Source organism: Salvelinus fontinalis, chromosome 42 (genome assembly GCF_029448725.1).
Source record: "Salvelinus fontinalis isolate EN_2023a chromosome 42, ASM2944872v1, whole genome shotgun sequence".
NCBI classification, from domain to species: domain Eukaryota; kingdom Metazoa; phylum Chordata; class Actinopteri; order Salmoniformes; family Salmonidae; genus Salvelinus; species Salvelinus fontinalis.
Window position 1 is genome coordinate 6,291,220 of NC_074706.1, and position 23,550 is coordinate 6,314,769.

At 47.7% G+C, this 23,550-nt stretch overlaps 1 protein-coding gene across 4 annotated transcripts in view; it reads right to left on the reverse strand.

The window, feature by feature from the left end:
- LOC129841129 (F-box/WD repeat-containing protein 7) overlaps nt 1-23,550 on the reverse strand; it is a 202,558-nt gene that overhangs the window by 79,082 nt on the left and 99,926 nt on the right. The window contains exon 1 of one of the 4 annotated variants that reach the window (XM_055909248.1): nt 17,586-17,923. The exons of 2 other annotated variants lie outside the window; for them this stretch is intronic. In XM_055909248.1, coding sequence (XP_055765223.1) covers nt 17,586-17,825 — 240 coding nt within the window. In that variant the 5' untranslated portion in view covers nt 17,826-17,923. Of the gene's footprint in view, nt 1-17,585; nt 17,924-23,550 lie in introns of those variants that run through there. One more of the 4 variants, XM_055909247.1, reaches the window with a different exon arrangement.

Below are 23,550 nucleotides of genomic sequence, written 5' to 3' on the forward strand. Positions count from 1 at the left end.
TGTACCTGCTCCAAAACTCCGGGATTTTCCCTTCATAGCTTGTTCTCCATCTTATTTTTAAAATAGGGAGCCAATATGTTTTCAGCACATTTATTTCCATGACAAAACTTGTTTTCTCATGTCTCTCTCTCTCGTCTCTCTGCAGCAGACATATGGTGAGCAATACATTTGGAACATCGAATCGCAATAAAATCCGTGTCGGATCGCAAAACATATAGAATAATGAGAATCGCAATGCATATCGTATCGGCACCTTAGTATAGTGATAATATTGAATGGTGAGGTCCCTGGCAATTCTCAGCCCTAATGACGACCAGACAACTACACGCAGTGTGTGACAAACGGCACAGTGATACAATATCCGTGCAAGACTGCTTCTTAGAACAAATACACCATGCCAGATTCCCATCATGCAGTAGTGAATCAGATAGGAGACAAGAGTCTGAGCTATGCCAGAAGACTGGGACAAATCGTCATGATCCACAGAGAGGTTAAACGACTCAAACAAGAACTATGAAAACAGTGAACTATTGCTATTCTATACGGGTTGATGACGAGCAAACTTCCTTTGAAATCGCTCCGACTCATAACCGTAGACTCAGTAATGACACAGTGACTTGGACTGCGCCGGCTTAACGTTGTTATTTTGGATATCAGCTCTAGACTGTCTGTCTTAATGATAAAGCGTGGGGTTGGTTGGGAATCATCAGAGTACATCCAAATAAACAAGAGGAGGCGGTGCTTTCCATACTAATGGTCCCATTTGAATGCGGAGAGGAACGGAGAAAGGAGTTTTTTTGGGGGGGGGGGGGGGGGGGGGGGGGAAGCAGGCCACTTGAGTAGGAACGTTCCAGAATGCGCTTAAAGCACAGTGATTAACAAACAAAGGAAAACAGATGGTTTAGCACAAGCTATTCAGTTGGGGTGTGAAGAAATCACAAAGTGTGAGAAATGAATACGTGTCCATCGCTGACTGAAATAAACTTTTGTCATATTTGGGAAGAGACTTCTTCAGGTGACATCCATTCCAACAGACCAACAATGAATCTGTCAAATAGCAAATTAAGCCATCAGTCACATTATTGCACCTCAGATGGATTTTCTGAGTTTTTTTGCATCTCACTGGCAACAAACCACATTTCATTTTCAAAGAATAGAGGGAACATTCAGTCCAGTGTTTGTTGAGAGGGAGAATTCTCACCAGGGTGTACAGTATGGCCCCCCAGGGGCTGACAGTGGGGACCTGGTCTGCACAGAGCCTGACTGATTGCCCAGCCTGGCTGGCTGACATCTTGCCTGACTGACCGCAGGGTATTTAGTGATTCCAATGACTTTCCAAAAGGCAGGGGCGGCCAAAGAGACAGCATCCGCCTCCTCTGATCTCTGTACAAGGCGGGAGTTTCACAGCCTAAGATAGCTAGAACCTTGGCACAGCCTAAGATAGCTAGAACCTTGGCACAGCCTAAGATAGCTAGAACCTTGGCACAGCCTAAGATAGACAGAACCTTGGCACAGCCTAAGATAGATAGAACCTTGGCACAGCCTAAGATAGATAGAACCTTGGCACAGCCTAAGATAGATAGAACCTTGGCACAGCCTAAGATAGATAGAACCTTGGCACAGCCTAAGATAGATAGAACCTTGGCACAGCCTAAGATAGATAGAACCTTGGCACAGCCTAAGATAGATAGGACTTACTGGAATACAGATTGCAGGACTCTCACTATTGCTAACTATAACTATTGCAATCTGATGGTTGAATAGACCACAAGGAAAAACTATTTTATTTTTTACTGCTTTTTCTCCCCAATGTTGTGGTATCCAATTGGTAGTTACAGTCTTGTACGTACTCGGGAGAGGCGAAGGTCGAGAGCCGTGCGTGCTCCAAAACACAACCCAGCCAAGCCGCACTGCTTCTTGACACAATGCCCGCTTAACCTGGAAGCCAGCCGCACCAATATGTCGGAGGAAACACTGTACACCCGGCGACCGTGTCAGCGCGCATGCGCCCGGCCCAGGAGTCTCTAGAGCGCGATGGGACAAGGACATTCCGTCCGGCCAAACCCTCCCCTAACCCGGACGACGCTGGTCCAATTGTCCGCCGCCCCATGGGTCTCTCGGTCGTGGCCGGCTGCGACAGAGCCTGGACTCAAACCAGGATCTCTAGTGGCACAGCTAGCACTGCGATGCAGTGTCTTAGACCACAGCGCCACTCGGGAGGCCCAAAATAGGAAACATTTTTCAAATGGATAGTAAGAGTGATCCTTCTCCCTGAAGGGGTTTAAGGGAGGGTGGGCACTGGGCAGAAATGACTCACATATGACCTTGAAGAAATAGCTTGCTCTAAGTTACTGGGGAAACTCATTGGGGCCAGATAAATGTGTTCCTTGAAGTGGTGAGTAGTAAAACAAGGGGAGTAATCGGGGTGCTGTCACAAAGGGAGACTGAGCGATGCAGAGGGCTATGATGAACCAATCACCCATAGGGACACCACCCTCAATTTCAGATCACGCAGAGACCACAAAATGGCATCTAGGGTGACTCTTAATAGAGCATTGTCCTAACACTGTGTGAAAAGGCAATCCTTTTCAGAATGCTCGAACTTCCAAAGCTTTTACGACCCAGAGCTGCACTACCAGTCATACATTTTGACTGAGCACAGCGCGAGAGTGCAGCAAATGTCAATCTAGGCTCCTGGGAGAAGAATGAGAGCTAGAAGTCTTCACAACAGTGACAGAAGTCTCTTCAGATCAACAAGATGAGACCCAAACAAAGTGATACTGAAATGATTTCTTAAATTAGCCTAAGTAGTAGCTACACACTTCATTCAGTTGCATTGCTCCTTCTTCATAACAAACTCTGCTCTAAGTATTGTCCACTGGCAATAGGTCCTTTGGTTTGCCTTTGTTTGAGATCTACCCAGTGGAGGCAGAGGTATTTTCTCGAGATTATGAATGTTTCATATAAGTCAGTTATGTAATGATAAATAGCATCAATGTTTCAAAGCACTGTTCACATTCGGTCATCAATAATGGTCAAAACAATATGCTCCATGAATATTTTACTTCTGAAAGAAATCTCCTCAGAGTGTTTACTTGATGGCTGCTTTGAACAAGTAAAGCCAGCAGCAAAGTCTCTTATCCAAGTCGTGAGTCTCAAAACACTAGTGGAACGTCGAGTGAAAAAAATTAAATAATCGCATGCAGACATCCATCGATTGGTAATATCATTATCGCCTTATCAAATTAGACAAACACTCATCATGGTTGAATGTTAATCATTGCAAATCTCCTTTCTGGAGCAGTGCGGAACTAGCTAATCAACTGGCAGGCATCAAACAGTATGCTTGCAAAGAGGTAGTCTGTCAGCCTTCCAATTAGACATCTTAATGAAGAACTACTGCCAGAGTCTAGAAATCTGAAAGTAGCTGCAGAGGAAGAGGATGAAGTCATTTTCCTAAACCACTCAGAGAAGGCACTGCAGCATACTGCACTGTTAGAAAAACTAAAAACGCCAGGATTTACCAAGCAGAGTTCATCTACAGCTGTTCTATACAAACTGTTCTACCCAGAGATGTATTTTTCTGGCAGCTGTCACAACACATTTTGTTTCAGTGAAGTTCGCATATTATGCTACTTGGAAAAGTCCGGCGGCAATCAAATGGGCTACATTCTTTGTTCAGTAAGTTTGAGCTCTACGGATATTAGACCAGACTAATGGAAACGGTAACAGTAGGACTTGTCAAACCCTTAAGCCTTAATCCTCAACCACATTACACAGCAAAAAGCCCAGAAATTACTTTTAGGTCAATATTAAATCACTCCCAGCGTTGGTCTGTCGTTTCTGTGAATGCTAGTTCAACCTGCACTTGAGACAGGGACAGTTGAGGAACGCAGAGGCATTCAGAAATAAAGTCAGCCTCATCCTGGGGTTAGAGACTGAATGACTCCATTAAGCTACGGCTAATGAAGAGCCCACCCAGTCCACAGGAAAGGGAGGATCGGGGTGCTGTTGGCCGGAGATAAGACAAGTCCATAGAGAGAGGGATGGAAGGAAGGAGAGAAAGGATGAGGAGGGGTAATATGTGGTAAGGAGAGAGAGAGAGAGGGTGAAGGAGAGAGTGGGAGCGGGTGGGGACTGTGTGGGAGAATAGAGAGGGAGCCATTGGACCTACGTACGGACACAGTCAATACTCTAACATGCAGCTCTCGCCCCTCTGCTCAGTACGATGCTTTGAACGGGAAAAAGGGGTAAAATGGGGGGTGAAAGTAATTGCATTCCTCCTCCCTCAGTAAACTGTAAGGCTATCCAAACTCGAATGACGAAGTGGGTCCTGTGTGCCCTTGAGTCTGTAAACGTGAGAGAGTTGTGTCACTGTACCACTAAACCAGAATGATTTTCTATGGAAATACGGACAGCGCAAGTTGTCTGCAGTAACAACCAACACACAACAGAAATGCCCCTAGACGCGACGGAGAGAGGTGTGAAAGGGTTGCCTTGGCATACAGTCCATGAAGTTGCATATCCTATCCTCCTCCATTCTTCCTTGGCTGGTGTGTTTTCCTCAGAGAATGTTCTTCCCTCTTCCAGACGTCTCCTGACCTGACTTTTTAAAACACGGCAACAAGCGGCTGCTCGGAACTTCTTCCTCATCAATCTACTGGCCTGGCGGGGCCAGGATCTAAGGTCCACAGCGTTCCCTAAACAGTCCAGCTACTGGAAATGGCCCCAGTGGGCATAGTGGGAATGTCCCCTTCTCTAACACGGCGAAAAGGGCTGTTGTGATGAAGGGTCAGAAAGTCGATGTAAAACACAAGTGAACCTGACGGTGAGGAAACGGACCTTAGACAAGGTCAGGATTGTCAACTAGTCCCTGCGGTGGATAGGTATTGGTGGGGTTTAAATGGCTGCCTTGATCTCGGCTAGTCTTCCAACAGATGGGGTCACTCATACGCAAAAACGCCAGTCCCTCAACTTAGTCGCAGACGAATGTTGCACTGTGACACGACAACGACGGCCGTCATGCCAACGTGTGGTCAGTCTTCCCTGCTGCCAAGGACGGTCCGCTACAGTACGGCAGAGGAGAGCGGTTGGACGATGAGCATTGTTGTAACACTGCACACAAAGCCTGAGGGCTGAAGGAACTGACAGGCAGGGTCCTATTAATAGCCGGCTGAGTCACCGGAGCTACATTAGTGAGAGGCTGGCGACTCGCTTTTACATAGAAAACACATCCATCTCCCCCCTGTGCCTGGGCGCCTTGATGTTATGTATAATTAAATACAGCGAAAGCCAAGAGGGGGCAGGGGGAAGCTGTCCTTAATTGGACAGGGAGCTTGAGTAACAAGTTTGGAGAGAAGACGTGCTGGAAGGAAGGCCTGGTTGGTTGGGTAGGCAGGCAATGGTGGAGGTGGACAAAGTTCAGGCTGCTAAAGAGATGTGGGAGTTGGGGTGCGTCTGAAAAGGCACCCTGTTCCCTGTAGTGCAATACTTTTGAGCAGGGAACTGGTCAAATGTAGAGCACTATACAGGGAATACGGTGCCATTTGGGACACACCCGTGGCCTTCTGAACTGAAGAGATGCGATGCGCCGCTTGCCTTTACTTGGGTGATGACGGAGGTCTCTCAGACGGGGAGGTGGACGGCACAGCGAGCCCGGGCAAGGGGAGACATTTCTAAAACTGCGCAGGGTTTATAAATAGGGGGGAATTTGGAGCCTGGCGTAACATCTCCCACATGATACACGGTTATAATCAAATGTGAGAAGAGACCTCGGGTTTCCAACGTCTTCAAAACATGGTCAGCTAACTGTGCGTGTGTTTGTGTGTGTGAGTCCGCTAACTACGGCAGCCACGAAATCCTCATGAGTCATTGCGTTTCCGTGGATAAGTCGTTCCTTACTTTATCACGACATGCAACAACTTTCTGTCTGCCTTTCTGCCTCGATTCTTTCTAACAGAGACATTAACATTGTCCCTGTACCCATTGGTTTCCCTCTGCATGCTAAACGTTAGTCTTAGGAGGCCTTCAGTTCTAGACACGTCGGTAGAGGACATGTGGAGATCGATGGAAGCGTGAGAGGTCTGTCTGTACCCAGAATGAATACGCAGTACATCTGAGGACTAGACAACCACAAGGCCCCTTAAAGTGCTCCTTCACATCCAGGGATGCCGACTAACTAATACAATGTGAGAGCACACACACACACACACACACACTCTTTCCAAGGACACTCAACTAGCGGTATTAAAAGCAGAAACAAAAATAAAAAAAGCTTTTACATTTTTAACCTTCATTTAACTAGGCAAATCGGTTTAAGAACACATTCGTTCTTACAATGACGGCCTACCCCGGACGACGCTGGGCCAATTGTGAGCCGCCCTATGGGACTCCCAATCACGGCCGGTTGTGATACAGCCTGGATTCGGACCAGGGTGTCTGTAGTGACGTCTTAAGCACCGAGGGTAAAGGGTAATAAAGAGCCACTTCATATGCATGTGCAGGACCAGGAGGAGCAAGGCAGGCTCCAAGGAGCCCCTTCTTTTTCTAAAGCCTCAATGTGTGAAGAGCATTACAGGGCACTGTGTTTTGTTAGCGGAGTGGGCGAGGCACTATTCAACAGAACCCAGTAAATAAAATGTATTTTTCCTACACGGTTTCTTTTCAACTAAAATGAAATTGTGTCAATTTTCACACTGTAGCATAAACATAGTTTAGATATCAATGTATAGTAAAATAATCCAAACCTGTATTAAGTCTATGAGATATCACAGAAATCATACTACAAGGTTCGATAGGGTCCTGCGTTCACGCATTCCGTATGCCAGAGCCAAGATGGCGGACCAGCTGGCACCAGACTCTGCCTGTGCTGCAGAAACCACTGGCTGTCCAGCTGTTCATCGCAGAGCCCTTAGCAGGCAAACCCAGAGACACTAGCATGGCGGCCAGACACGAATAAAGTTACGGGCGGGGTGAGGGTGAAGCCGTGGGCTAAAAGTCAGCCTACACTTCACTAACGACGTCAGTCACGACTCGTTCGGTGCCACTGAACCGTGGTGGATGTGACGCGTGACTCGAGTACGGTTGAAGGCGTAGAAAGTTACGACTAGCCTATACTTCACATGAATGACCTTTGAGCATTAACGACTGGTCTCAACTAGTTTGGTACCACTGAATGGGTGGGAGCTCATCTGATACTGGGGATCAGCTCCACTCTAGCCGAGGCATGGAGGGTCATTACCAGCGCTGGTGACAGGCATGACGAGGCAGTGAGCCTGACAAATGGGTGAACTGAACCCACTATAGGAGATATTTGACAGAATATGAGCCAACCCGGACTGACCAGTACCGGTGTTCAAAACCAACTCCTTCCAAATCACACACTCATTCAAGCAACAAAGGCTCTCCACTCCTTGAACAAACCGCCCGGAGGTATTCGTTTAGTCTTTCTTTAGTCTGTGCAATACACTGGAGTTTCAGCCGTCTGCAACAACAGAACAAGCAATGACGCTCCTCTTTCCTCTCTATATTCTGCTGTGCTTCTCTCCGCTGTGCAAGGCTATCTTTATTACTAACAATGCTGAGCCTGGCTGCCCTCTACAGTGGGTTCACTGAGGGTGGCGGGGAGAGAGAGAGAGAGAGAGAGAAACTATTTGCACATAATATGACATTTGAAATCTCTATTCTTTTTGGAACTTCTGTGAGTGTAACTGTTCATTTATTGTCCATTTCACTTTTGTTTATTATCTATTTCACTTACTTTGGCAATGTTAACATTGGTTTCCCATGCTAATAAAACCCCTTAAATTAAATTGAGATGGAGCGAGGAGAGAAAGAGTGAGCAGAGGGAGAGAGGGCAGGGAGGGGTAGAGGCAACATCGCCTGCCAGCTCATAGCTCACAGGATCCTATGACCGCTATGTCTTGCATCTAAGCCTTTCGCCTAAGAAATGCCCACCACTCTCTCCCTCCCCCTCTCTTTATCCTTCCTTCAGTCTCAGTCTCTCGCTCTGCATCTCTCTTTTGGCATGTCTCTCTAACGCTCAGCACCTGCACCCTCAGAGCAGCGCCAGGGGGACCACACACAGAGAGCGAGAGACGGAGGGGTTATGCACAGATTAAACAAACCATGCAGACAGCCGCATCAATTACAGCCGGCCGGTTGGCTATCTATTCACCGGCTGCGTCCGACTGCTGCTGACGACCCAATTACGTGCCGGCTAGGCGCGCAAGCCAGAGCAACAGAGAGATGGGTGGGTGGGTTTTAAAAGGGGAGTAGCAGCAGATCCTGAGGCTTGGAAAGGAGGACCAGACAGACGTTTAACCAGCTCACATTTCCAACCATGGGATCCCAGCCCAGAACACAAGGCTGTGGAGGTGGGGAGTAGGGGCAGTGGTGCACAGGCACAATTATACAAATTAGAAAAATCTATAATTGGGGGGGGGGGGGGGGGGGGGGGGGGGTCTGTTGTCCCTCGGCCACACGGCCATCAAAGCCAGAGACAACTGATCAATGAGGAAGATTGATTCTCTTTATATATATATATACACACACACACACACACACACACACACACACACACACACACACACACACACACACACACACACACACTGTTAGAGTGAGAGCTGTGGCGCGAGGGGCCCAGTGAGAAGCATAGCATCGGTTCCTTGGAAACTGTTCATTGAAAATAAACAGTCCAGTTTCGGTGGAAAAGAGGCGACAGGGTAGCTTAGCCACTCTGGGTTCAGGCTGGCAGCTTAGAGACGCCGGCACAAACACAACGCCCAAATATCCCCAAACTTCTAGAGCAGCTCGGCCCCGTGTGGCTCCTGACACAAGTGCTTAGCAATACTAGATCACAGGCGAGGTGCAGGGGCCCCGATACGCTACGCCTCTGACTCACTTCAAAAACAGACTCCCAAACAAGCTGTTAGTGAAGCAGCAAGGAGAAAACAGGCTACGACAGCGCAGTCTTGTTTAACCTCAGGCTTAGTTGTTGGTAATGATGACTCAGTTTGGTCTGCAGAGTATGTGTGAGTAGACCCTGAGGTACTGTACACCAGAGACGACAACTGAGAAGCAGAGCAGTGTGTATCTGCGTGCGTGTAGAGGGGTTTTAAAGCTGCCACCCCAACTTCAGTTTCTCTCCGTTCTCTGAGGAACACGGCGATGCTTAGGCCCTGTGACACATTCCTGAGGGAGGAGAACGTCTCTTCTTAACCCCTCTTGCCCCCGCCTGCCGTGGGAAATGTCAGTGCCTCCAGGCAGCCCTGCTGCAGGTGGGAAGGGCCGTGACTGAACTGCGACCTGGACCAGTCGGTCGTGAGCCTACTGAGCAGGTCTTGGTCACACTGCGTCACGTACAGCATACCACGGGAAAGACGAATGCATGCAGAGTTTAGAGAGAGAACTCATATTCACCTGTACAAGGCCACAGTGTCGAGACATGCAAGATATGCACGCGAGAGAGATCGCCGCGTCATCAATGATGACCAGGCTCATTTATGTTGAAGTACTCGGAAACAAGTCAATGTTTTCCAGTACACTCTGATGAACATTGACTGATAAGGAACAGTGTTTGTTTACCATGATTCGTTGTGGGTAAACAGAACAGAAAACTCGTATTGGTTGATTAGATTAGAGGAAATCAAACAAAAATCAGGTCAAGAGGAAGTGAAATTAAACAGATGATTCGATAAGACTGCTGCTACAAACCAGAAAAACGAAAACCGACCGTCCACCCTGGCTACCGAACCCTTGCCTCTTCATTTTCTTAGTGGGGGACAGAACAGCTTGGTTGGGCCGAACTGCTGGCTGGCGCTCTCCCTCTCTCTGCCCTGGAATTGATCTGCCTAGAATAGCATGGAGCAGATGCCTTCCTCCCATCCACCCCCCCCCCCTTCAGTGTTATTTGGAGCCCAAGGGCAATGGAATCCCAGCACCTCTCCCAGGAGTGAGGGAGCAGAGCTCTGGTCCTCGCCTCAGGAGAGAGAGTGGGGGTTGAACGGGGCCGGGCATCAGCTGTCCAGATCACAAATCCAGAGATGAACGTGGCAGCCAGCCACCTATATAGATATTACTGATATGGTCAAATACGCCAAGGTGCGGGAAGGGAGGAAGGCGCTAGTGAGGCTAGCTAGCAAGATGGCTAACACCAGGGGAACGCCCCACGAGTCCATGCCCCACAAAATCCCTTTGACATGATTTGACATCATTTCGCCATCACTTCTTCCTTGGCTTTGAACTGAAGGGGAGGTCAGTAGGTCTGAGGCGAACGTGTTGTGGGTTTCAGCAGCTGAGCCATAACCGGCAGAGAGGAGCTGTTCTTATGTGGGTTCTATTAATAGAGCGCAAAGGAGCAGCAGGACAGATGGTTGTGATGCGCAGCCAGAATGCTATGGGTATCCATCGCACTGCAACACTTAGTTGGTGATGGGGACTTACGGTCAGTTTGTGAGCGAAGACCGGATTGTCTACTGATAATGGAAAAAAGGGCATTTAGAGCTGGAGGGCGATGAATAACAGCCTTCAAAGAGTATAATCTGTAATAGAAAAATGACAAGATGTACACTGAAGGATTAGAAGTGGGCGAGGGTGCCATAAAGAGCACCCAGATAGCACTTATCTCTAGTTAACTTGTCGGGGAAGGAGAGACTGCAGATACAACGGACCGACTGCCCAGTGGCTGACCCTGTCGCCGAGGGCATGTCTTACACCACGAGGCCCACTGAATGGACGTAACAGGGGGCTCCCCCTGTGAGAGCAACACCGCTCTGGGAGTCTGTGTTTCATCTTCTGCTCAAAGCTGTGTCACCGCCCAGCAGGATACAGAGTAAAAACAAGCGTACGGGTCTGTTCAATACTCTGTAACCTATTCTACTTGTCAGGGAATAGACAGGCGGATTAGTCGGAGGGACCTTGGATTTCTAGTGTGTGGGGAGAGCGTGAAGTTGTGAATGCGGTCCTCAGTGGCAGAGTACATTTATAAGGTCATCATGTTGAAGCGTGACACAATACTGACAATAGAAACAAATAGCTACATTTGTAATAATTCCTCCAAAAAGAAAGCAAGAACTCAGCAAGCAAGTCTTGGAGTGGTAATGTAGGGTGCTTTATTATTCCAGCATAAGCCCTGTTGTCTCGCAGTCTATTGCATCAGCAAATATACCATCTTCAGTGCTTCTCCAGGCCCTCCATTTTAACGACATCTCTCCTGCAATGACACCTTGCTGTCAACTGCAATAACGTGAATGGGGCCGCTAAAGAGACGCGGCGAGGAGCCGATTGCTTCGGTGGGCCATGATGCGGAGTCAAGGGATTGCGAGTCCCATTGTGATCTATGTAGCACCAAATGAGTACAGGGTGAAGCTCCTCAAATCCAAAAAGTCTTATCTGGACCGACCGCCGCAGGCACCTTACTTAATACATGGCTGGGCCAGACCGGCAAGAAGTTGGTAAATGTGTTTACCAGAAGATGGATTTGAGAAATAATCCACCGCAGAGATTGGAGTCTTGGGAGGAGCGTGAGGGAGTTAAGGGAGTCAACTGGCAGTGCACTGATCTCTAAGGCCTGTTGTGGGCTTTTCTCAACATCTCTTCGTTGGCATAAAGGTGCAAACTTTTCTTGTGCTTTCTCTGCAAATAACTTGTTTGAAAGTATGATGAATGACACAAAGTAGTGCCTAGCAGTTAGCACGCAAGGGCATATACAGTATACAAACAGCACGCTGGCGAAGTTGAATTTAACAGCCTAAAATTGGTGCCATCTCATATCCCTTTTATCCAACACTCTTGGAAATGGAAATGTTCTTGAAATGTGACCGAAGACATGACAGCGAGGTTGCAATCTGCGCCTGGCTTGCAGCATGCATCGTAGGCCGCACCTACCAAGGGTGTCACGTCGCCCTGCTTCACATACACAGACACAACCTTACAAACAAACAATTAGGCCATATGAGCACTCAGTTACAACATCTTGTTTTATACTACATACTTGGCTGATTAACTGCTAAATCCACAACAGCTTACATGTACCCGTTAGGCAATACAAGACTACTTTGAAGAAAGGCAAAGAATGGATTTATAACGGACAAAAAAGCAAAGTGTTTCCTTGCGTGGCTTTTGAGATCTAGCTATTAGCTCATCCGCCTTGCACTTGATATCAGAGTCTCTAGGGAAAGTTGTAGCCTATGCTGAGCGAAAGTCCAAGCAGCAAATGGCCCTGGCTGGTGGCAGGGGACAGGACACATAGCTGTAATGGGCAGGTCCAGATCATCTTACCCAAAATGGCATGGCAGCAGGATGAGCCAGGAAACTAAAACCAAGTCTCAAATGCACTGTAAGTCTTATTCCCGATAACCATCAACAGCTGGATGCCTGTTCCGGCCTGGCAAACGAGGTTTGTGTAACCTATGTTGGCACATTTTAATTGGAAACTCAAGCCAAGTCCCTATGCTATTTATGTCAGGAGATTGACAGAGTTGAAGGACGATACAAAAGATCCTGGAGATATCCTCAGACAAGGACCGTATTTAAGCTTGTGTGCCTACATTTCAAGAGAAACATTATTGCTAAGCTATTACAAAGGAAATGTTAAGTAACATTATTGCTGAGCGATTAACCAAGATGTCGTTTTCTTTTGGGTGGGGTTATTAAAACAACTAATAGACCGATGTCTGTTCAATTGCTCGAATTCCATTAAGGAATTGTGTGTGAGCCCAACGTGCCGTTTCTTGAGAGAGAAATCTAATCATTCACGATTAGATTTGCATTGCATTAAGCAAATATTCAACCTAGTTCAGTGCAGAAACCTGGTAATTAACTACAATTAACTTAATTTGAATTTAATTTGAATACATACGACCTTGTCGTGAAACGCTTACTTAGGCTCTTAAACAACAATGCAGTACAAGAAATAGAGTTAAGAAAATCCATTGCACCTGTTCTTTCCGGCTTGGACAGAGATACATTTACGCATGCTACGTTACGTTAGATACACACGGAACGCACGAGAGGAATGTACACAACAACGAGAGGGATAGAGACGAGAGGGATAGAGACCGTTTGTGAAAGTATGCCTCATCTACTTTGAGGAACCAGAAAAATTATTTTGTCAGGCTAGCCTAGCTAAATAGGATGACTTAAGACCCGTACAGTATGGGGAGCACAGAGATAACGTTAGATGGTCTGGCTGGCTGCTATTCCCTGAGCAGAGATGATGATGACATTAAGGAATGAAAAAAAATCAAGTCATAAAATAAAAAAAAACCTACACAATTTAAATATTTGATTATTTCATAGTAATTTCCTATTTCTCTATTGACCTGACTGAAAATATTCCATTGTCTCTATGTTTTTGCAATTGAATGTTCATAATGATTGACCTTGGAATTTCCATAAAAATGTAACAATTTTTTTTTTTACTGTCAATATTTCATAATGCATTTAATGTATAATCGAAACCGAAATCCATGATTTTTTTTTATAATCAAACTACATCAAATCACTAATCGCTCCGTACTATGGAACGTATAATGTATTCAGTTAACTGAAGTTAATGAACGTATTTTTGTTAAAATAACTAAACTTTTCAGCAATTATCTCAGCAGCAACACTGTCGCATTAGAAATGACAGAAATGTCTTGTGAAAGCTCCTTGGACTCTGAGGAATGAGCTCTCTCGAAAGCGGAAGCTCCGGGGACTTAAGTTCTAACGTCCCATAGAGACCAGAGAAATACCAGCAATTCCATTCACTGGAGCCAGCTGCTGCCTCCACAGTAGAGTCTGATGGAGTCTGCGTGGCACACCAGCAAGAGCAGCCCCACAACTGGGCATGGCATGGGGGACCTAGCTACTGTTCGGTTTGGTCGACTGAGACAAAGTTCTTCCAGAAGGCAGCCAGTGGCAAAGTTTAGACTGTTTTTCAGTTCGGGGCCTGGAACTCTCTCCTCACAGTTGGTACCATTTTAACACAGTGACAAAGAAACAAAATAAACTTGTTCTTTAGTGGGTGGTGTTCAAGAACAAAAAGGGGAAGCCTGTAAAGTCTTACAAAGTTAATCGTACTGGGGGAATGTGTGCAAATTGCTGATAGTACGCCTGTGTTTTAGTTAGTGGGAGAGAGTGAAAGAGGTAGAGAGGGAAGGCAAAGACCCCCTGATGTGGAGGAGTGGTTGGCATGCCGAGGGCGCTGCACTGCTTTTGGAGGGGGAAACTGCACTCTCGCAACGGGAAGCCAGGGATTAAGCTCGACCGGCAACAGTGGCGGAATCCTACATTTTTTAAATTTTTTAAATATATAAACCAATTACCATCCGGAGGCTGCCAGAGGTGGGGGCTTAACTAACTTTTTTTCTTCCCGTGTTCGGTTCCCTGTGCCAGGGGTGTCTCGTTTCATGCACCCCTGGAGGCCTAGGTCTGGTTGGTACCAAAAGGTGTATTTCACCTTCAGCTATAAAAGATTGAAAGCCTAATTAGCATCAAGGCTGAATTTCTCTAGCAGTTGTAGAAAACAGGGCATAGAACATTCCTTACCAAAGGAGAGGGAGGTAAGGAATGAAGGGAGGGATGAACTAGAAAGAGGGAGCAAGAGAATGAGAGAACACAGAAGGTACCCAGCCGGACACCTTATTTACAGTTCTAACACCCTCCACACCATTTCACAGCCCACAACACATGTGAAACATTACACGGTACAAATAAACACTTGTTGGATGGAGGTCAAGACATTCTGCATTTATGAAATTCTTGGGGAGAATCACCTCACAAACATAGTCTTTTAAAGGGCAAGGGTACCGGGTCCAAAACAACTACTGAGATAAACAAGTTAAAGGGCTATAGCCATCATATGCCTGGACAGTTGCTCATCCTGCTTTGTGATGTGTGCGTTGACTGTGAACCTAGTTTGGTCTCCCTTTTTGTTAGTCACACGGTGTGAAAATTATTATGGTGATTATTATGAGTGCCACTTGAATCCCATTGGACAGTGAGCGATACACTTACAAAGAGAAACATCTTTAATTCTGACTGTGGCCAGGAAAGACAGCATAGTGGATATTATCCTGCCTAGCCACCCCCTTAGATCCCTTTCGGCTCAGCTTTTGAACCTGCAGCTAGCGCGTAAACAGCGCTAATGAAGGACAAATTACCATTCTGATCCCTTTGTCTCTGAGCTGTTTTACCCAGTGGCTGGCTTTGATCTCAGACAGCAGAGAGAGAAAGGGGGAGAGCAAGAGACAGGGGGAGAGGGATAGATGGAGCGGGCAGGGAGAGGGGGGAGACACAAAGTGGGGAGGGAGAGCGAGAGGGGGGGAGAGCGAGAGGGGGGGAGGGGCAGGGAGAGCGAGCGAGAGGGGGGAGAGCGAGCGAGAGGGGGGAGAGCGAGCGAGAGGGGGGAGGGGCAGGGAGAGCGAGCGAGAGGGCTGCAGGCTCCTCAGTCACTGTTTTAGCTGTGTCCTCTCCTCATTCTCTCTCCATCCTTCTCTGTCCCTCAACTCCCTCTGTGAAAGCTGCAGAAGCGTTGTAAAGAGGACAATTTTATTCTCTCAATCTTTCATGTCCTCTCCCATCCTTCCATCAGCAAACCCTATAAAAAGAGCCCTTCGTCTAAGCTCCAAGGCATTTTTACTATGATGTAGCCAACACCCAAACACTGAGGTGCCAGTCTAATTTGACAAGAAAATACCAATGCTGTTAGCTATAGTCATTTCAATTCCCCCAATTGATGGGTTTTTTAAGGGTTCACATCAGTACAATGTCACAAAAGTGCAAATTGCCCATCAAGGGCTGCCAACATTTCCCGCGTCACAGACAGGGGGTACAAAAGCTGTGGTACGTCTGATTCCTTACAGGGGAACAACTAGAAAAAAGGTTGTGTGGGCCGCAATTCAATTTGGCAGGATATCAGCTCAACATGGCAGTCTAAGCCTTGGTCAGCCTTTCACAAGTGTGCACCTTCTCCACTTGTTGCCGCAGTGCGCCACACACACACACACACATATATATATATATATATAAAAAGCGTGTACGTGCAAGGTTGCTGGACTGGTACGAGCATGGCGGAAGCTGTGCATAAAGCAAAATGGAAGCCGGTTTAGCAGCAGGATATGCTTGCCTAAAGACGACAAGTCATTTTCCTACGCCCATTTTTTCCCCGAAACATTACAACGGCTTAAGGAGTAAAGCCGCAGGCCAGTTGTCGAGGTGTAACGTTCCATCGCGCCCGATATCATTGAACGGTCTTCGCCGTCACTCACTAAATCCCCCTCCTATCTAGCAGCACCTCTCCCATTAATCGGATGACATCACTGAAACACGTCAGCAATAAAAGACTAGTGAAGGTAGAGGACATCCAGAGCCTTTGTCTTTTATGCACTTGTCCCTATAAAACGTTCAACTTTACGTTCTTGAAACATCGACAACCAATATTTCCTTGGACTACAGAAGCTGCCAGGTGTTTATCCCTGCGATCAATACATTTGGTCACCGTCTCCTAAACATAACCTATAAATAGAGAGATACCATGCAGCCTTTTTAAGGTCACATGTAGGAGTCCTGAACGGCGCTTTGGGCGAGGCTGCCCGACCACATGACTCCGTCAACAAGTGCATTGTTGCGCCCAGCAGTCTACCCACGACACACGCTAGCATAAAACCGTGTTTTAGAGAGACACCGAATACTTAAATACAAATAAATTGTCTGAAAGCTATTTTTGCTGAAGTAGGCACATGATTAAGGATTGGGTAGTGTGCATTTGTTAGCATTACACAACATAGTACAATGTAATTGTGACAAAACCCTTAGTAAAAGTCCTTGGGGAATAGGGTATTGTAACAAACTGACAAGCTATTGCGCTCATTCACGTGTTGGCAATATAGTTTTCATATTATGAAACGCTTTGACAAGAATAAAACGTGTCACTGCATTTAAGGTCAAGGACAAGTGCCAACACTTACTATCGCTTTTATCCTTATCTCTTGATTAAATGAAACAACACTAGACACAACAGTACAGGTAACAAATGACTGTTTGTTGACTGAAGTGGGAAGAGATGTAGTAGGTGGGGGGGGGGGGGGTTATTCCTAACCAGATACAGTGTTTATATCCATGTTGAGAAGGCTTGTGCGTCAGAGGTCAGAAGTATTTTTGAGACGGCCTCCACTGTGCTTCACTTTGACAAAATACAACCCAGGGAAGAAACAAGACTCTTGTTGAACATTTCAAAAACAAAAGAAAAGTCACCAGAGCAGAAACAAAAAGACAAAAAACAAACAACCTCTGTCAGATGGAGACAAAAACTGTCACCTTGATTAACAACAAACACAACACAGAGACTGACAATGTGCAATTCAGCAGAAGAGGAAACGGGGAAGAGACCATGACGCTAAAACAGAATCACAGTTGCACTAGTCCGCAGACAGTTTTGCTTTCGTCAGTCCCGTCTCTCAGATGAGCCAGCAGGGTGCGGAGTGACCCCTTGACATTTTATGTGGGTGACAGGCGAGATTCCTCGCTCATGTCTGTAAGCATCTGGCAAACCCCAACCCCCCTTAACACACCTTGGGCCCAAGCCCGGCAGCACTCACCCGTCTGCGACAGAAGGGCAGCCCCTGAGTGATGATGTTGATGCTGAAGAGCCTTAGCACTTTCTGCGGGGGCAGTGGAGGCTCCTTAGCCACCTTGACCACCACTTTTGGGTCTGCCACTATGTCCAGAGCCTGGCTCTCCGGTGTTGCCAGGGGGGCCTTCTCTTTCCCAGAGGCCTTGGGCATCTTCTTTCGGGATCTGGAAGATGCGAAAAGGGGCATGGGGCAATGCCTCAGCATTGCAAGAACAGGGGCTAGTAGGTCATATCCCAGAGGGGGAATCAGGGGCGGGGCGGCTCAGGGAGCAGGTTGTCGTACAAAGTGGCCGGTGGGAATTCGACTCTTCTCTCTGGAGCTCCTGAAAACACTAATACAACCCTCACGGTGCGCTGTTGATGGTGGTCTGTCCACTCCGAGCTCGCTCCCCAGCTCATGGGCCCTCTTTAAAATATCCCAGGGCGTGATGTCACCGCTGTGGTCCCTGCCAGGCAGAGCAGCTGTCTGCCATGCCTCAGGATAGGCCACGCCCCCTCGAAACGACGAGTCACTGTGGAATCCGGCTCCCTGACCCCCTGGGGAGGAATGAGTTCCACCGGTCATCCAAAACTGCAGTTATGAGGAAGTTCAATGGGGAGACATGTGCAATCCCCCAGACCAGCCCCCCCTGTCCTGTCTGCTCCTCCCTGACTTACCACTGTAATCAGCTGCTTTGGCATGGTCTCTTAACGAGGTGGTTCAAAAATGTTGGGGCCTTTAAAAAAAAATAAAAAATGTTTAGGAACTCAGTCGGGCTTTCAACTTACTCTTAAAACCTGCGATAGTAGAATGCACAAGGTGACATTTCTAAATTGGGTAGTGCATCATCAGTTCCTCTTGTCATGTCAGTCATTACATACCTTAGAGAGCTATTTACAACTTGTCAGAAATGGCCAGATCAGCTGGTCCGTGTCAGGTAACTTTTTTCGGGGGGGGGGGGGGGGGGGGGGCATAATGTTACAGTATCGCAGTGGGACATGGGGGGGGGGGGTCATAATGTTACAGTATCGCAGTGGGACATGGGGGGGGGGGCATAATGTTACAGTATCGCAGTGAGAGATGGGGGGGGGGGGGGGTCATAATGTTACAGTATCGCAGTGGGACATGGGGGGGGCATAATGTTACAGTATCGCAGTGGGACATGGGGGGGGCATAATGTTACAGTATCGCAGTGGGACATGGGGGGGGGCATAATGTTACAGTATCGCAGTGGGACATGGGGGGGCATAATGTTACAGTATCGCAGTGGGACATGGGGGGGCATACTGTTACAGTATCGCAGTGGGACATGGGTGGGGGGGGCATACTGTTACAGTATCGCAGTGGGACATGGGTGGGGGGGGCATACTGTTACAGTATCGCAGTGGGACATGGGGGGGCATACTGTTACAGTATCGCAGTGGGACATGGGGGGGCATACTGTTACAGTATCGCAGTGGGACATGGGGGGGGCATACTGTTACAGTATCGCAGTGGGACATGGGGGGGGGGGTCATAATGTTACAGTATCGCAGTGGGACATGGGGGGGGGCATAATGTTACAGTATCGCAGTGGGACATGGGGGGGGGTCATAATGTTACAGTATCGCAGTGGGACATGGAGGGGGGGCATAATGTTACAGTATCGCAGTGGGACATGGGGGGGGGGCATAATGTTACAGTATCGCAGTGGGACATGGGGGGGCATAATGTTACAGTATCGCAGTGGGACATGGGGGGGGGGGCATAATGTTACAGTATCGCAGTGGGACATGGGGGGGGGGGGCATAATGTTACAGTATCGCAGTGGGACATGGGGGGGGGGCATAATGTTACAGTATCGCAGTGGGACATGGGGGGGGGGGCATAATGTTACAGTATCGCAGTGGGACATGGGGGGGCATAATGTTACAGTATCGCAGTGGGACATGGGGGGGGTCATAATGTTACAGTATCGCAGTGGGACATGGGGGGGGCATACTGTTACAGTATCGCAGTGGGACATGGGGGGGGGGGTCATAATGTTACAGTATCGCAGTGGGACATGGGGGGGGCATAATGTTACAGTATCGCAGTGGGACATGGGGGGGGGGGTCATAATGTTACAGTATCGCAGTGGGACATGGAGGGGGGGCATAATGTTACAGTATCGCAGTGGGACATGGGGGGGGGGCATAATGTTACAGTATCGCAGTGGGACATGGGGGGGGGGGGCATAATGTTACAGTATCGCAGTGGGAGATGGGGGGGGGGCATAATGTTACAGTATCGCAGTGGGACATGGGGGGGCATAATGTTACAGTATCGCAGTGGGACATGGGGGGGGGGGGCATAATGTTACAGTATCGAAGTGGGACATGGGGGGGGGGGCATAATGTTACAGTATCGCAGTGGGACATGGGGGGGGGGGGCATAATGTTACAGTATCGCAGTGGGACATGGGGGGGCATAATGTTACAGTATCGCAGTGGGACATGGGGGGGGTCATAATGTTACAGTATCGCAGTGGGACATGGGGGGGCATACTGTTACAGTATCGCAGTGGGACATGGGGGGGCATACTGTTACAGTATCGCAGTGGGACATGGGGGGGCATAATGTTACAGTATCGCAGTGGGACATGGGGGGGGGCATAATGTTACAGTATCGCAGTGGGACATGGGGGGGGGGCATAATGTTACAGTATCGCAGTGGGACATGGGGGGGGGGGCATAATGTTACAGTATCGCAGTGGGACATGGGGGGGGGGCATACTGTTACAGTATCGCAGTGGGACATGGGGGGGCATAATGCTACAGTATCGCAGTGGGACATGGGGGGGCATAATGTTACAGTATCGCAGTGGGACATGGGGGGGGGGGCATAATGTTACAGTATCGCAGTGGGACGGGGGGCATACTGTTACAGTATCGCAGTGGGACATGGGTGGGGGGGGGCATACTGTTACAGTATCGCAGTGGGACATGGGTGGGCATACTGTTACAGTATCGCAGTGGGACATGGGGGGGCATACTGTTACAGTATCGCAGTGGGACATGGGTGGGGGGGCATACTGTTACAGTATCGCAGTGGGACATGGGGGGGGAATACTGTTACAGTATCGCAGTGGGACATGGGGGGCATACTGTTACAGTATCGCAGTGGGACATGGGGGGGGCATACTGTTACAGTATCGCAGTGGGACATGGGGGGGCATACTGTTACAGTATCGCAGTGGGACATGGGGGGGGGGGGGTGGGGGCATAATGTTACAGTATCGCAGTGGGACATGGGGGGGCATACTGTTACAGTATCGCAGTGGGACATGACACCTGTCATAAACAGTGACAGTTTATGCCAACTCATGACAAGCAGATCAATACTGTTAGCACATAGCATATTTAGGCTAAGTGGTATGTACATCGAACAGCAGGTCAAGAGATTGTTCCTCACACTCAGAACTACTTAGGCCCATTTTTATGAATGCCTGATGCCGTCGACGACATCAAATCTAAAGTGAGGGTTAACAGAAACGCGAACTCTTCCGTGCTGCCGGCCAGGGAGTTATATGCTGAGGCGGATGAAGGATATTTAGGGCTGCCGTTCACACAGACAGATGTTGGAATGTGTGCCATGGCCACTTCATCAAGGCTTTATTTGACCTGCTGGAGTCAGGATGGATAGGCTTTGGGCCTACAGCAGTCAATCTGATGAAGACATAACTGACCAAACGTTACCCTGTCCGGCAGAAAATAAAAAAGGTGAAATGGGTGGACGTCTTTTTGTCAAATTTTTTAAATAAACTTATTGGAGTGCCGGCGTTTCCCAACTTTTCTAGAACTTGGGATTTAATTTGAAGGTGTACATCTCCCTTAGAAGAGCAGGAGAAGTTCTCCAACTTTTTTAATTGCCACCACTTCTACTTCTTCTGGGACGATGTTGTCCACAGAACGTGCTGCTGCTCAATATAGTGTGTCAACCTATTGGGAATAGACGCCATTACCATACCCACATAGGTCACATCTCAGCACGTGTATCTTCCTCAAATTCTAATCAAAGGGCTGGAGAAAGAAGGCTGGAGAAATAAATAATTGCTATGGGAAAATTCAACTACAGAAAGAAGAAATAGGTCTGGATCAGTGGGGATTACAGAGTCTTCACAACTCGGCAGAACTGACTGACAACAAAGAATGCTGACTGACTCCCCCCTACGCTGCCCTTCCCTTATCAATAAAGATGTCATGAAAAACAAAGCCCTAGTCCTCTTGAACCGAGAGGGCTCTTCATTTTGTGTTGCTTCTGGATGTTGGCAGGCAACTGAATAATTCATAAATACAAAAGAACTCCCCGCTGTAGGAGTGTGTGATTCTAGTCAATGCGGAACTAGCAGCATTAGTACCTTTCCCACTGAGGTTTAGTGTAAACAGTCAAGAGTGCAGACACATGGATACAAGCAAGGCAGGCCCATGGGGGATAAAGGTGACCACAGAGACACCAACAAAACCACTAGTTTCCGAACACATCCTGAATAGGCTACAGCAAATGTCTCCCCCGTGTCTATATTCCGGCTACCTGAGCTTTTTAGTTAATCTCCAACTACCAAACTATGTGCCATGGACCCACTGCTGAGGCTTATGTCTGTTAACATGATAGGCCCAAGGTAAATGTTAGGAATGTCAGATATGAGGGATTTAACCTTGGGTCCTGGGGAATTCAAGCCCAAAGCCTTCGGTTTGAGGGAATCTCTTATCCTGAATGCCATACAGTTTTATACAGCCTCCAGAGGGATGTTAACTTCCAAGACTTGAGGAGATTTAGAGGTCAGGGTTTAAGGTAGAACGGGAGATCAACTGAGGGGTACTATAAAAAGGTTAATGGTTATGGTTACAGTTAAAGCGGACGCCAATATGCTAACTCCGATGGGCTATATTAGCCTATAGGATCTTAACCTACGGTCTGATCTTCTTCATGAGAATATGCTAGGTTAATCTGCACGGTGGTTAACTCATCCTCAGTAAACAAAGCAATTTACTTGCTCAAGCATTTTGGTCAAAAGCAATGAGCACACACACACACAGCCTGTCAGCAGAGCTATTCCAGAACACACTTCACTCCTGTAGTATATACCCCAACCGTGCAACCGCTTCCCTTCGGGGTCGCTAAGGTTGCATTCTCTGAGGAGAAAGCTCCGAAACGCTGATGTGTCAAAAGGTCAAACCCTTTTGGATCTCGAGTTACTCAGCACACTTACAAATGTTCCTGACCATGACAGCCAATGCTGCTAAGACTGGGACCTACATTACTAAAACTCCAAGAACAAGTCGAAATATGGCTAAAAACAGAGTCAACGTATTGGAGGATGTTAGCCTATGACTTAAAGATGGAATCCGCAGCAGGGGGAAACGGTGCCACTGTTCGCGCCACTTTTTGTTGCGTGGCGCAGCACGGTCAATTGCAGTACATATTGTCCTTCTATAGCACATGCAAGGATTTACAGGAGGGGAAAAGGGTGCTGTTTGCAGTACATATTGTCCTTCTATAGCACATGCAAGGATTTACAGGAGGGGAAAAGGGTGCTGTTTGCAGTACATATTGTCCTACTAAAGCACATGCAAGGATTTACAGGGAGGGGGAAAAGGGTGCTGTTTGCAGTACATATTGTCCTACTAAAGCACATGCAAGGATTTACAGGAGGGGAAAAGGGTGCTGTTTGCAGTACATATTGTCCTACTAAAGCACATGCAAGGATTTACAGGGAGGGGGAAAAGGGTGCTGTTTGCAGTACATATTGTCCTTCTATAGCACATGCAAGGATTTACAGGAGGGGAAAAGGGTGCTGTTTGCAGTACATATTGTCCTTCTATAGCACATGCAAGGATTTACAGGAGGGGGAAAGGGGTGCTGTTTGCAGTACATATTGTCCTACTAAAGCACATGCAAGGATTTACAGGAGGGGAAAAGGGTGCCGTTT